A 13,940-nucleotide genomic window follows, 5' to 3' on the forward strand; every position below is an offset into this window, starting at 1 on the left:
GAAAAAGGGTCACGGATCGGCGTGACCCGTTAACTCTTTGTATGTCGAACAAATTGTCAATAGTGACTCATTTTTGCTTGATGGGTTAGTTCGGCCCAATCTGTTTTTGATAGACAAACGACGGATTGGACTAAAATAGGCGAAGTTGACCTAATTTTTCATATGTAATAATTTGTACTTTAACATCCATTGACTACATATATAGAAATTGAATATATACATGCATAGTGCCATTTACATTTAACCTATTGTCATAATGTTATTTTACATTAAAATTAGAATTTTGAAATAAGAAAATTTCTTCTACTATTATTACCTCATTTACACTATCACGTATAGGTCATTCCCTAATTGTCTTTGCCTTATCTTCATTAGCCATGGTAAATAAATCCATCCCATGGGTGTTATCTGAACCTATCTTCGTTTTGACGGGAGAATTCCCGTATTGACTGAATATGGGTATGGGAAATATTTGAATTTTTCAATTGGGTATGAGGATGGGGATGCGAATGTACATATCCGCCCCATCCCTATCCCTATTCCTGCAATAATACACATCCTCACCATATCTCCATCCCCGCTTAAATTATTAAAATACTCATAGTTTATTAATTAACCTTATATATATATATATATATATATATATATATATATATATATATATATATATATATATATATATATATATATATATACATACACACACACACACTAAACACTTTTTATTTTTTATCTCTTCTGATTATTTGACATGTTATGAAATTCATTCACTCCAAGATATTTTTCCTCTTATTAGTTCATTTTACAAAAATAGAAGTTAGAGAAGTCTAAGTACTTGAGAACTTTTTGTGGAAAGGCTTTGAAAGCTTTGAAAAACCTCGTGCAAGTAGAGCGATAACTTTCATCAAGTAGGTTCTTGTGTGATTGAGTATTGTTATTGTTGCTAGGAGAAGTTGTTCATCCTTTGTGTGATTCAAAGGAAGTGTTTATTCCTTGTGGATTCAAGAAAAGTGTTTCTTCATATTTTGTGTGATTCAAGAGAGGTGTCTTCATCCTTTGTGGAACTCAATAGAGGTGTCTGTGGATTTAAAGGGAGGTGTCTTTCATCTCTTGTGGCTTCAAGAGAGGTGCTTTCTATCCTAAACTGCTCTTACTCATATTTGTAATCTCAGTTTATTTTTAGTGTTTAGATAATCGATCCTTAGAAAGATTAACATTTGGACGTAGAGTCTTTTGATCTAAATCAGTATAAAATATCTTATGTCGATCTTCTTTTTCCCTACTTTCTTTGTTAATTTACAGTTACATTAAAGGAAATCATTTTTAATTGAAACAATAAAATTTGGAAAGATTTTATAACATTAAATTTTATTAATTAAACTAATTCACCCACTCTTGGTTTTTGTTCATACACGAACATTGTGCTACACAATTATAACATTTTCAACTTGTCTTAAATCTGGTGTCATTTTGAGATTTGCGATAAGTTCTAAAGGAGTAAGTGTGGATGGAGATTAGGGATGACATTGGGGCGAGATGAGGATGAGTTTCACTATCTCATCCTCATCTCCAGAGAAAAAAAATGCATCCCCATCCCCATACCAACTACAACGGGTATCAAATTTTGTCCCATCCCCATCTCCATCAGGTAACGGGTGAGTACTCGTACTCGTATCCATACCCGCTATCTTATTGTTACAATATCAATTAAATAATTTTTATAAAACAATAAAAAATTACATAAATGAAACAAAATTTTAGCAAATACTCAATATTAAAAGGAGATCATTATTGTTTCTTCAGTATCAAATATTTAGAAATAAATTATAATTGTATACATTTTAAATTAAAATACCAAATAAAATTTTATAAGAGTCAAACCATTTATTAAATTTGTAAACATCAATGCTATCTAGTTGATAAAAATTTAAGATATTTTTAAAAAATATGTCAGGAAAAAAATATTTAAATTAAAAATATTTTAAATGTATGTTTACTTGAACTTTTTAAACTCTAATGAAATCTTCTTTTTTACACTAAAAAAATTATAATGCATTACTTTATCAAAATCATACAAAGAACAAAGATTAACTACCACAAAAATGACTTTTGACGTCAGCTTTTTTTTACTTTTGAGGTTTGAGTAAACTCCGACGTCATATCAGAAGATGTCAATTTCACGTTAGTGTCGAAACCCGACATTCAAAAACATTTGTCACCATAACAATACTTTATTCATAATAATGACTATTTTAGTAATCAATAATTTTTTATTTTTTAAATTGGTATCTAAATTGGTCACTACAGTGACTAACAACTTTTTGTCACTATAGTGACTAACAACTTTTGGTCACTAGAATTTGTTATTAATGAAGCATTTTCTTGTAGTGTAATTAATTAAAAACTAATTTAGAAACTTATTCCTTTGGTAACCAAAATTTTGATAGCTAATGTTTAGTGACCAATTTATAAACTAATTCCTGTAGTAGTCAAAACCTCGGTAGCTAAATTTGAAAGATCAATTTAGAGACAAATTATAATTTTTTATTCATAATAGTGACAATTTTAGTAACCAATAATTTTGATTTTATAAATTGGTATCTAAATTGGTCACTAAAGTAACTAACAAATTTTGGTCACTAAATTGATTGTTAATTAAAAATTTTCTTGTAGTGTGTGTTTAATGTAAGTTGTCTTAATCTATGATAGAATGTTTGGTTGAAATCACATTTGATAAACTAGTCTATCTTAATAAACTAAAAGTGAAATAAAAATATGTTAAAATGTTTACTATAATATTTTAACTTGTTATTTTTTACTTTCAGCTTGTTATGATAGTTTGATTGTCAAAGTGATGATCTCAGGTTAGTTTTTTAGTGTACTAAAATTAGTTTTAACCGAAAATGTTCTTAGTTTCTAGAACATATACAATGAACATTTTAACTTATTAATATTACCGATCAACTGATTTAACTAATTAAGTGAAACCAATTGTTACATCAAATTGGTTGAATGTATCATATAATAAAGCTACATATAAACAATTTAGTTGCATGAAGAGCCGAAGTGAGTGTGATAATGAGGTGCTAGCAAGATCAAACATTCTTGAGGAGATTTTGAGTAGAATAGCATAGATGGTCTTCGTCTAAGAATTTGTGGGAGTTCTAAGTCAATCATTGCTCAAGTTGTTTTGTTCTTTAACCTTGTCTTGTAATTTTCTTGCTCTTTTGGTAGGGTTCAAGAGTTACGCAATAGGGTTTTCGCATTGTCTTATACGCTTCTTCTAGGGTTCAAGAAGTATTAACGTATTGTGTTGAGAATTTTGTATCTTGTACCGTTTTGTCGATCAGTGGAATCAAGCCTTTGTTGAATTCTTATCTATCTATATATTGATACTATGAAATAGTTAATAAAGTCTTATTTTTAATAGTTGTGTTCTTTTTATCAAAAAAAAAAATATTAAATAAAGATAATTTGGTTGTCCCAAACTATTCACAAGGTAATATATAAAAAAGAAAAATAAAAAAAATATAATATAACTCTTCTGTTTGAAAAATATTCTTGTCATAATATTGAACAACAACCTCATCCAAGACTAAATTTACATTACAATTTATACCAACATTTCCAATAACATATATCCAGAAACTATAATTGCATCTACGTATTTGAATACAGGATGATGCTTATTTTTTTCATCTCTCTAATTTGCATTGATCATTCAAAGTTTGTAACCTTCGTTTGAGTTTCTAAAAGATAATCTACGTCAATAAAAAAGAAAAACACACCCAAGGGGACAAAAAAACCACAACATATACAAAACAAAAACACCTATTGGTGACATTTATCAATTATACTTTTCAACATGAAGAACAAAAGAGTTTAAGATGTTTAATTCTTTGTAAAGATAGCTTTTATTCGAGTTTTTGTAATTTATTTTATAATATAAAATTAGATAAACAATGATTTAATTTAGGAATGATTATAATATATTCGAACTAATCTTAAATATCATATTTTGCTTAATAGTTTTAGTTAATTAATTTAATAAAAGTAGCACATTTATTTAGTATATTATGTAATACTAATAGAGTTTCATTTAAATACACTAATAAAATAATTATGGATGTTTACACTATTATTAAATCGTATCGTGTCATTTTCAATAATTAAAGATCGTAGAGCCACAAAATTAAACCAATTTTAATAAACTGTAAATTGATATTCTTATCACCGCTAAAAAAATCATATTTCTTTTTAATTTTATTTTAAATTCTTTTTAATAAAAAATATTTATAAATTTTGTTATGGAAAAAAGTTACAGAGAATTATTATCAATTTTTTTGTAAAATTTGTTAAAAGACTTTTCACTACAGAATTTTTGTAAATAATAGTTATGAATTTTATAATTTTGTAAAAAATAATTATTAACGATAAAATTATCTATTAATTAAAATTCTTAAAAAAAATATTTTCTTACAAATTATTTTAACAAATTTTAAAAAAAAATCTCATAAAATATAAATTTTTTTAATAATATATTCTTATCTATGTTATCAGAAGTCGGTGTTGCAACAAAAGACAAACAGTTGAAAAGAGAAACTTAATTTGTCATGGCTTTTTTACCCAAGGTATCTTCTACTGTCACAGAATCTAATTCTCCATTCTGAAACTTAGGAAATAATAATTTTTAACAGTTACTTAAGTATAGACAATTTTTCAGTTTTTTAATATTACTTACTTTGTCAATTACTATGAATCAATTATTTAAATATACTTATGAATGAATAAAGTATCTCTATATTAAGTTCTTCTATAATTTTTAATTTAATTTAATTTTGGTGGGTTTCAATGTCTTAATATCACTTTTAAGGCTTCTTTTTATGAGACATACGCATTAATATTTTATTTAGTTGTTGGTAAAAATATATATTTTTAAGTTAAAAAAATACCTTCTTTATTCTTATGACCTAAGTTCTTATTTAACATTTTCAGTCTTACTTTAATGTGATATCAGCATTTTAAAATGGTAATGTCAAGGTCTCTAATCACAATATTCAACTAATATTTAATTTAAGAGTAAATTTTAGACACTATTTGACAAGGGAATAGTTGCGTTCTTGAACCATTCTTTTTCATTCTCCCCTCTTTCTTTACAACTCCTAACATTTTGCTAAAGAGGGCTCCATCTCCTAATTTATGACACAAGTCATCAAAGGCCTCTTCATTCCCTTCCTGTAATATGCAGCTAATTTATTTTATTGAGATTAAACACTCCTATAATCTTCCTGAGCTTCTAAAAAGTCTCAAGTTTCTTATCAGATTTTCAATATGATTTCTAGGTTATGTAATGTACCAACTTGACTTCTCCATCTTTTATTAAAATATTCTTTTAAAAATGACTTGTAAGAGAATACTTGGTAAAATTAGAAACTAACTTATGGAAATAACAATTGAACTCGACCCTCTCAATCAAACAATATTTGTGAAAAGTGTCAAGAGGTTTTAAAAATAGATTTAACTCATCCTTCATGTGTTTTTTCCATTTATTTTAGTGTTCTTCAATTGTTGCGACATTGCACTAGCCAAAACAACCCTTTCACCAAGCTTCCCAAAACTAGTTTCAATCAAGCTCCATAAATCCTTGGCACAAAGAAAATATTTCTTCAACTCACTCCAATAATCATAATGTAGACCGTCAAAGTGGAAATTTTGTCTTAAATCTTTTTGGCACTCATCATCTTTGTATTGTATTCTCTTTTCTCTTAGCTATATATATATATATATATATATATATATATATATATATATATATATATATATATATATATATATATATATTAAAACTCTGATATCAGCTTATAAGGAAAAATAAAAATATATAAAACTTGTAAATTGATTGATATTTTATAATACCGAAATAGTTGTTATATAACCTTTATAGAACATATATAACAAATACCTCTTGATCTCCCCTAGTTTATTTATATAGTAGTAACACGTTATCATTTACTTTATTACCTCAAAAACCTCTTCAATGCAAAAGATAGACAGATAACAACATTGACATAATCGAACATTTTTGCATGATCAATGTGATTCCGCATATTGGAAATGAGACCAGTACTCCTTCACAAGTTGCTTGAACAGCGATCCTTCTTTCGTCATCAACCTCGTTGGTTCATCATACTCCACCAACCTTCCTGTAAGAAAAAAGTAAAATGATGAAAAAAACTAGCATGCATTTGCAAAACCGAAACATAAAAGATTGCAAAAATTTCAAAATTGACACCACGCATTTATATGCTTTGTTTTCTCTATAACGGAGTCATAAAGGCCAAGTTAGAAAACCAAGTATATCCAAATTACCATCACTGATCGAAAGAACCATAGTGCAATCCATCACAGTTGGTATCCTATGTGCTACTGTAATCACTGTGCAATCTGCAAACTCAGTCCTGATTGTTTTTTGAAGAATCAAATCAGTTGCATTGTCAATTGATGCGGTTGCTTCATCCAACACCAGTATCCTACTCCTCCTTAAAAGTGCACGCCCCAAACAAAATAATTGCCTTTGTCCCATGCTCCAGTTTGATCCATCTTCAACAACTACATAACATTTTTCTAGTTGTTATCAACAAGGAAAAACAAAAAAAAACAGTTTACATCCACAACTGTGGCTGCATCAACCTCATTTCTGCACAATTTCACACAATATTATTTATCATGGCAAAACCCAACTGAAATTTCAAACCTTGATTACCATAATGTTGGCAATGTTATTACCTGGGGAGTTTAGACCCTCAAATTTCTCTTGGACAACTTCTCGTAACTGACATTTCCCAAGAACCTTCATATTGACCAAAAATTAGGCTACATTGGAAAAGTTAAGCACAAAATAAAGAGAATGATTGGTTTTACCTCCCATATCTCGTGATCAGAGTATTGAGATAAAGGGTCCAAATTATATCTAACAGTCCCATTAAAAAGAGTAGGATCCTGAGGTATAACACCAAAACGTGACCTCAAATCATGAAGGCCAATAGAAGATATGTCTATGCCATCAACTACAATTTTTCCACCAGCTGCCTCCACCAGACGAAATAATGCACTGATAAGAGTGGACTTTCCACTGCCTGTTCTTCCAACGATTCCAATCTTGTGTCCTGCTTCGAATGTGCATGTGATTCCATGAAGTATAAGTGGTCCATCAGGCCTGTATCGTACCTGTTTTGGTATAAACAAGAAAATTACATAAGCATATCATTTCATGTTTGAACATTATGATTCACATTTTAAGTAAGTTCCAATTACCTGCAAGTCATTTAGGTCTACTTTACCAGCAACCGGCCAATTTGAAGGAGGTCGATTTCCTTCTATTACTTCTGGGGCCTCACTTGGTACATGCATATACTGATTTAGCCTCTCTACAGAAATTATGTAATTTGCTAGATTGCATTGAAACTGAATAGAATATACTAATTGAATATTTAGTGCCAGGCCAAAAGAGAGAGCCATGCCAATGAATCCTAGAACAAAAGATATTTAAAATTAATATACTTGCATTAAGAAAGATAATGATACTGTTTGATGATAAAAGAAAAACACCATGAAGATAATTGTAGTGCTAAAATCCATGATCTTTCACATGTAACATGAGAAGTCTCACCAGAGCTGAAAGTCCCTGGTGGAAGTGTAACCATGCATAGTGCTGTGGAGGAAAGAAGTACTGCACTAACTATTTCCAATCTCTGGACCAGCCACTCATTTGAGGCAAAACTATGGAAGAAAGGACTAGCATTGATGTCAATTAGATCAAGACTCTTCTCAAAGAAACGATCTTCTTCTTCAAAGGCTCTTATTGTCACAACTCCAGCATTAGTTTCAGCTACATGATTAGCTACAAAAGACTTTGTTGTGCCATTCATCCGCATCAGTTCTTTTGCAGTGGAAAAATAGTATTTCTAGTTTTAAAAATGAAAACTTTGTTCAGTTTCCAAACATGGATATCTGATATTATACACACTAAAAGATCAATAAAAAGTTACTAAAAGATAAAATAGCTTTCCCAATGCCAGTCAAAATAGAAGACACCATTTTAGTATCACAGTATTTTCCAAAGAATACCATTACCTGCAAGCGTATTGCAATGTAAACCATCGGTACAGTGACAAACAAGATTTGCCAAGTGATAATTGCTAAAACTATGAGGTTGCTATAGAAGAATATAGCGCTTCCCACAGTATAAGAAATCATAAAAGGGATATCAATATCCATAATGCTTAGATCTGATGAGACCTGCATAGAAAATTACTATCAAAATACTATTACAATTCATGGCATGGAAAGAAATAATTTAAATACATACCCTACTAAGTATTCTTCCCAATGGTGTAGAGTCATAAAAGGACATCGGTGCACGAAAAAGGGAGTTCATTAACTGTAGAAATAAATACTTTGATGATTGCATGCCCAAGGCAACTAGAAGTAGAGATCTGATCAGCAAGAAAACAGATGAAAGAGCCCCAATCATGAAGTAAACAACAATCAACCGCAATGTGCTAACTTGGTTACTGTCAACATTAGCAGCCATCCATGAGTTCTGCAGTATCTGGCAAATGACAAACAAGAGGAGACAAAGAGAATTCACAAAGAAGTATATATAGCCTTTCATCTGATTCAGATACTGAAAGTAAGGCTTCAACCCTGTGTCTCCTATCTCTCTCTCTTCTTCCTTTATTAACTGATTTCCATATGTCTCTTTTAATTGATTCTCCTTGGAAGCTTGTGTAATCTCTTTAGCAGATATGGAAGGCCTCTTGGAAGAAGAAACATTCATAGGCTTGTTAGAACCAGCAGTTTTCTTGTGAGCATTAACAAGATCTTGGAATTCTTGGCTTGTGGACAACAAATGATGATAAGGAGCAGATTCTAAGATTTCCCCATTTGACATCAACTGAGGAAAAGTAAAAAAAAGAAAAAGAAAAACAACTTCAGTAACTTATAGTTCATTACTAATTTACTATCACTAGTTATGTGCAGAAAACGGAGAAAAGAACTTTAGCATAACCAAGTCCTTGTTTCATTGAATTACCAAAACAGAATCAAACGCTGGTAGAAAGTCAACTTGATGAGTCACGAGTAAAACAGTTTTCTCTTTAAGACCATCCATGATGTATTCCTGCCAAGTTTCAAAGCCATTTTTGAGTAAGAAATGACTGTTAAGATATAAATGTAAAATTTGAAGTAAGGAAGATGACATTACATTAAACAAATTTGTTGCAGTATGTGCATCAACAGCACTGAATGGATCATCCAAGAGATATACATCAGCATTTTGATAAAGAGCACGCGCAAGTTGAATTCGCTGCTTTTGGCCTCCACTCAAGTTAACTCCTCTCTCACCAATTTGTGTGAGATCTCCATGGGGAAACAACTCCAAATCGTTCAGTAGTGATGATCTACGAAGTGTTTCTTGATATCTATAAGCATCCAAATCTGATCCAAACAAAATATTTTCCCGTATAGTACCTGTCTGTATCCATGCTGTTTGAGAAACATATGCAAACTTTCCTTGAACTTCAATCTGCAATTCAAAAGACAGAATTAAACACCTATTAATATTACATCTGGAAAGAAGGATAAGAAAAAAAGAAACAATAGTACGCACTTTAGTTAGTTGAATTCATGTGCTAAATATAACTATTGATTATGAAGTAGAAATGTCATCAACACAGTACCCCAAAGATTTAATAGTGTATTCTATAATATAGAAGCATACAAGGAATCAAATCTTACAGTTCCTTTTATAATTGGAACCTCTCCAAGAATTGTAGCTAAGAGGGTTGATTTGCCTGAGCCAACTTCTCCACAAATAGCAAACTTCTGCCCATGTCTAATCTCCAAGTTTATGTTCCTCAGTGTTGATTTTGATTCATTACCCTCCCATGAAAAGTCAGCAGATTTGATTGTAATTGACCCTTTACTGCCATCAAAACTTTTATTCCTGAAATTTGCACTATGCAATTCAGGTGCATTAAGGAACTGAACAATCCTGGCAAATCCTACTTTTGCTTGAATAACCACCCCAATAACTTCTGGGATGGCTGTAATTGGCTCCTGCACAAGACGTATAGTGGCCACAAATGTGAAAAGATTATTTGCATGCAGAGGAATATTCAAGAAGTAACATGTCCCAAAAGAAGCAGCAGAGACCAAAATCGGTGAGGCCCAAAAAAGAAAGAGGTTGTACGCCTTTTTCAGTTGCACTGAACGTAAAAGTTTAAGTTCCAAATTCCTTAGTCTTTCTATAGCCTTTCTGAAATGAGTTTCCCATGCGTACAGCTTCAGCACTTTCATATTTGTAAGAGCCTCAGAACTCGCCTTCAATCGCTCATCTTGTGCCACCATGAGTTCGCTCTGAAGCTTATGCTGCAACTTTGCTACCGGAATGTTGAAAAGCACAGTGAGAACTATCACTACCAATGAGGATATTGTTGCTATTCCAATAGCATGGAAAAGTATAACTATAGCAATACATATTTGGAGGCATGTTGTCCACGACTGGTGAAACCAATATGGAAATTCTCCAATTCTGTAAGCATCCACAGTCACATAATTCATTATCTCACCACCAGAGTGTGTCAATCTAGCTGCACTTGATAACCTCAATAGTTTCTTATAAATGGCTGCAGTAAGGAGTGATCTAACTTTCATTCCAACAAGCCTACTGCGGAAATACCACAGTCTTTGAGACAGGGACTCGATGATCTTTATAATGAAAAGTGATATAACCAATACATAACCCTCATATTTGAAACTTCCATTACCCTCAGAAACTAATATAAAAGCATCCAGAAATATAGGACCAGTGGACAAGGCGAGTACCTTGATCACAGCAAAGAATCCAGTCATCAAAATCTCTCTCCTGTGGCACCAAACTATGGCCCACAACACTGATGATTGTGATAATGGTTCTTTTCCTTTTTCCCAGTTCAAACGTTCTAAAAAAGACAAGTAGCAACTTTCTGTTCGATCTGATTCTCGCAATTTCAGCATATCCTCATCCTGAAGTGTTTTCTCTTGACCCCTTTTCATCAATGCATTCAACCACCAAAATGACATCTTACTTAGGAATCCAGCTTTGGCGAATGGAGTCACATGATTATCTGGATAAACTTCACTACAGTGATCATTCAAAGGGTCGTAAAGGCCTTCATCAATTTCTCCGTCAGTGTCTTCACGTTCATGTACTTTATAAGTACAAAAGAGTAGCAAAACTGACCCGGGAAAGGACAGAAAATCTAAAGCTTCCTTCAAGGTCAATTTTCTGCTACTAATTGCGTAAGACATGGATAGAACACAGAAAATAAATGAAACAAATAACGTAACAAGAGAAAACAACCACAACCATGATCTTGAAAGTTGTTTCAACTGAAGACTTACACTTAGGCCTACAACAAGCCATCTGAATCCTTGAAAAAGATCTGCCAACCACAACTTAAGAGGGAAGAGAGTGTGTCTCTTTCTTAATTCCTCCTCTAAAACCCAAATGCCTAAGAACACATAGAACAACCCCAGAAAACCATTGGTCATGGCAGACAGTAGCTGCAAGTTTGAATATCTTTCCACCTGAAACTGACCACGAAATGGTTTGAACAAAGACTTTAGGATCAAAATGAATGCTAGTATGATCAGCAGCAAAACATCAAAGCAAATGATCAAGAATTGGTTGGTGCACGTAGAAGCATCTTTCAAAAACTTGAAGTCGTAACAGAAGGGTGGTTTTCCTCCATTCCCGAGACAATCAGTTTCTCCACAAGCCATGCTCCAAAAATCCTTCATCACTGTAAGTTTTCTTTGCCGCTTAAACTCTGATATGAAAAGGACAAGAACGTTATATCTTTCTTAACAAAAGATTGTTCTGATGTTTCTTCTTTTAGAAAGTGAACCAAAAAAATGGTCATAATAAGTAGAATAATACAAACTCTACCGAAAGATGAACCCATGAAACTTATTCCACAAACCGTATCTGCACTGTTATCTAAAATAGAATCATCCTTAACAAGTTCATTTTTAAAGAAAAAATATATAAAATAACAAACTGGTAATATTACTTTAAAATGTATAACTTTGTATATTTAAAAAATTTAACCATACTTTATAATATAAAAAATATTTATCCCAAATAGCAACATGATTTATATCTTTAAACCCCCTTAAAATGTATTCTTTATACTTAATTTACAATTTTATACTAAGAAAATAATAGTCTTACACTACAAACATTACTTGACTATCCATCTTAGAGGTAAACTATTGTATATTTAGAAAGAAAAGAAAAAAATTAAATATTAGAAGAGTAAACTTTTATATTTATAAAGAAAAAATAATAATAATTGGAAAGTAGGTATAAACATTTATTCATTTTAAAGTATTATGGACCTTATACTATAGTACTATATCACTCTTTAATAACCATTCAGTTATTTATGAAGGTACTAAAATTTTGTCTCTTTTAAAAAAATTACTTTCATCTAACTTATACATCTTATTTATTAATATTACATATTTTTATATTAAAATGTAAAAGTTTCCTAAACTTTGCAAATAAAACCTATTCAACTATCCAAGGACTATGTATATCAGACTTAAAGATGTGTGTTCCTCTAAGAAAATTGATTTGAGAGAAAAAAATTTGAAACTAAAGTGAGTGAATTTGAGAGGAAAGAAGAAAATTTATGAATGATTTCATTGATATAATAGATCATTTCTTTTAATAAATTAACATATTAAAATTACTATTTTACTATTTTAATTAATTATTAATATTATTATTATTAATATCATTTAATGTTGTTATTAATATTATATTATTATTATATATATTATTTATTATTTTTATAATTGTTATTATTATTTATTTATGTGTGTGGCTGTGTATGTGACGAACCACAAAACATCTTTACTACCACTTAGTTTCATCATAGATATGATAACATGACTATTTATTTTCACAAATCTTTGCAATTTTTGAAGAGATGAAATTTTGATAGTGTTTCACACTTAGGATTTTTAATTTTAGGATTTATGATTTAAAGTCTGGAAATTATTTTCAAGATTTCTTGTAGTGTTCCTTCTCCTTGACCCATGGCTGTCAAAAAGGAATCTTATAATATTATAAGAGATTATACATATAAAAATAACACAATGTAATAAAGAATATCAAAGAGACTTGTTTAAGAAAATTCTTACTGTTTGATAAAAATAATATTATTGAAGAAGTAATTATGGTATAAAAAATAAATTATTTTTTATGTCAGCTGAGTTCTTGTTTATCATAAAAATTAAGATTGAGAACACTAAAATTATGTTTGAGTAATGATTTATTTTATGAACTTATTAAAATGATTACAAGTTAAATTAAAATATTTGAAGTGAATAACTTTGTATATTTTAGGTTGATTTGAGTGAAAAAAAAAATCTTATTACAAAATTTATTTGAAAAAATAAAGTATTTTTGAGCTATAAATGTGTAAGGACATAAACTTTGTTGATGTAATAGTTTTATTTATTTTATTTATTCAGCATAAAACATAAGAAAAAAACAACACTAAGCACTATATACGACATGATTTTGTAAATAGTTCATTTAAAGTTGAAAAATATGTTTACGTTGTCATCAGCTCTATCAACCAAGTCTTGGTCATTTTTTCACTTAAAAAACATTTAAAAGGTGATTAATGTTAAAAAAAAGTTTAAAAATCAATTTAGATATCAATTTTTTAATTAGAGACAAATTTAGATATTAAACATTTAATAACTAATTTTAGTAATTAATTTAAATATCATTTCATGATAAAAATGATTTTAATTATCAATTTAATGGTCAATTATAATTTTTTAAAATTATTTTAATTATTAATAAATTTTAATTTATA

The 13,940-nt window shown here is 30.0% G+C and overlaps 1 protein-coding gene across 3 annotated transcripts; it reads right to left on the bottom strand.

The window, feature by feature from the left end:
- Positions 1–5,895: 5,895 nt before the first annotated feature.
- Positions 5,896–12,011, bottom strand: LOC114182213 (ABC transporter C family member 10-like). Of its 3 annotated transcripts, XM_085672157.1 has the most exons (11): positions 9,799–12,010; positions 9,266–9,586; positions 9,095–9,181; positions 8,369–8,956; positions 8,134–8,298; positions 7,670–7,964; positions 7,315–7,529; positions 6,922–7,227; positions 6,787–6,850; positions 6,370–6,609; positions 5,896–6,203 (listed from the first exon to the last, which is right to left on the bottom strand). In XM_085672157.1, the coding sequence occupies exons 1-11, from the start codon at positions 11,842–11,844 to the stop codon at positions 6,091–6,093; spliced, it is 4,440 nt and encodes a 1,479-aa protein (XP_085528283.1). In that variant the 5' UTR covers positions 11,845–12,010; the 3' UTR covers positions 5,896–6,090. The 3 variants fall into 3 exon arrangements, with proteins under 3 accessions (XP_085528283.1, XP_085528284.1, XP_085528282.1); XM_085672158.1 differs by having other exon boundaries at positions 7,315–7,427; positions 9,095–9,586; positions 9,799–12,011; XM_085672156.1 differs by having other exon boundaries at positions 9,095–9,586; positions 9,799–12,011.
- Between the last annotated feature and the right edge of the window lie 1,929 nt (positions 12,012–13,940).

The sequence above is a fragment of the Vigna unguiculata genome, chromosome 4 (genome assembly GCF_037176805.1).
Source record: "Vigna unguiculata cultivar grain cowpea cultivar isolate G323 ecotype 2 chromosome 4, ASM3717680v1, whole genome shotgun sequence".
NCBI classification, from domain to species: domain Eukaryota; kingdom Viridiplantae; phylum Streptophyta; class Magnoliopsida; order Fabales; family Fabaceae; genus Vigna; species Vigna unguiculata.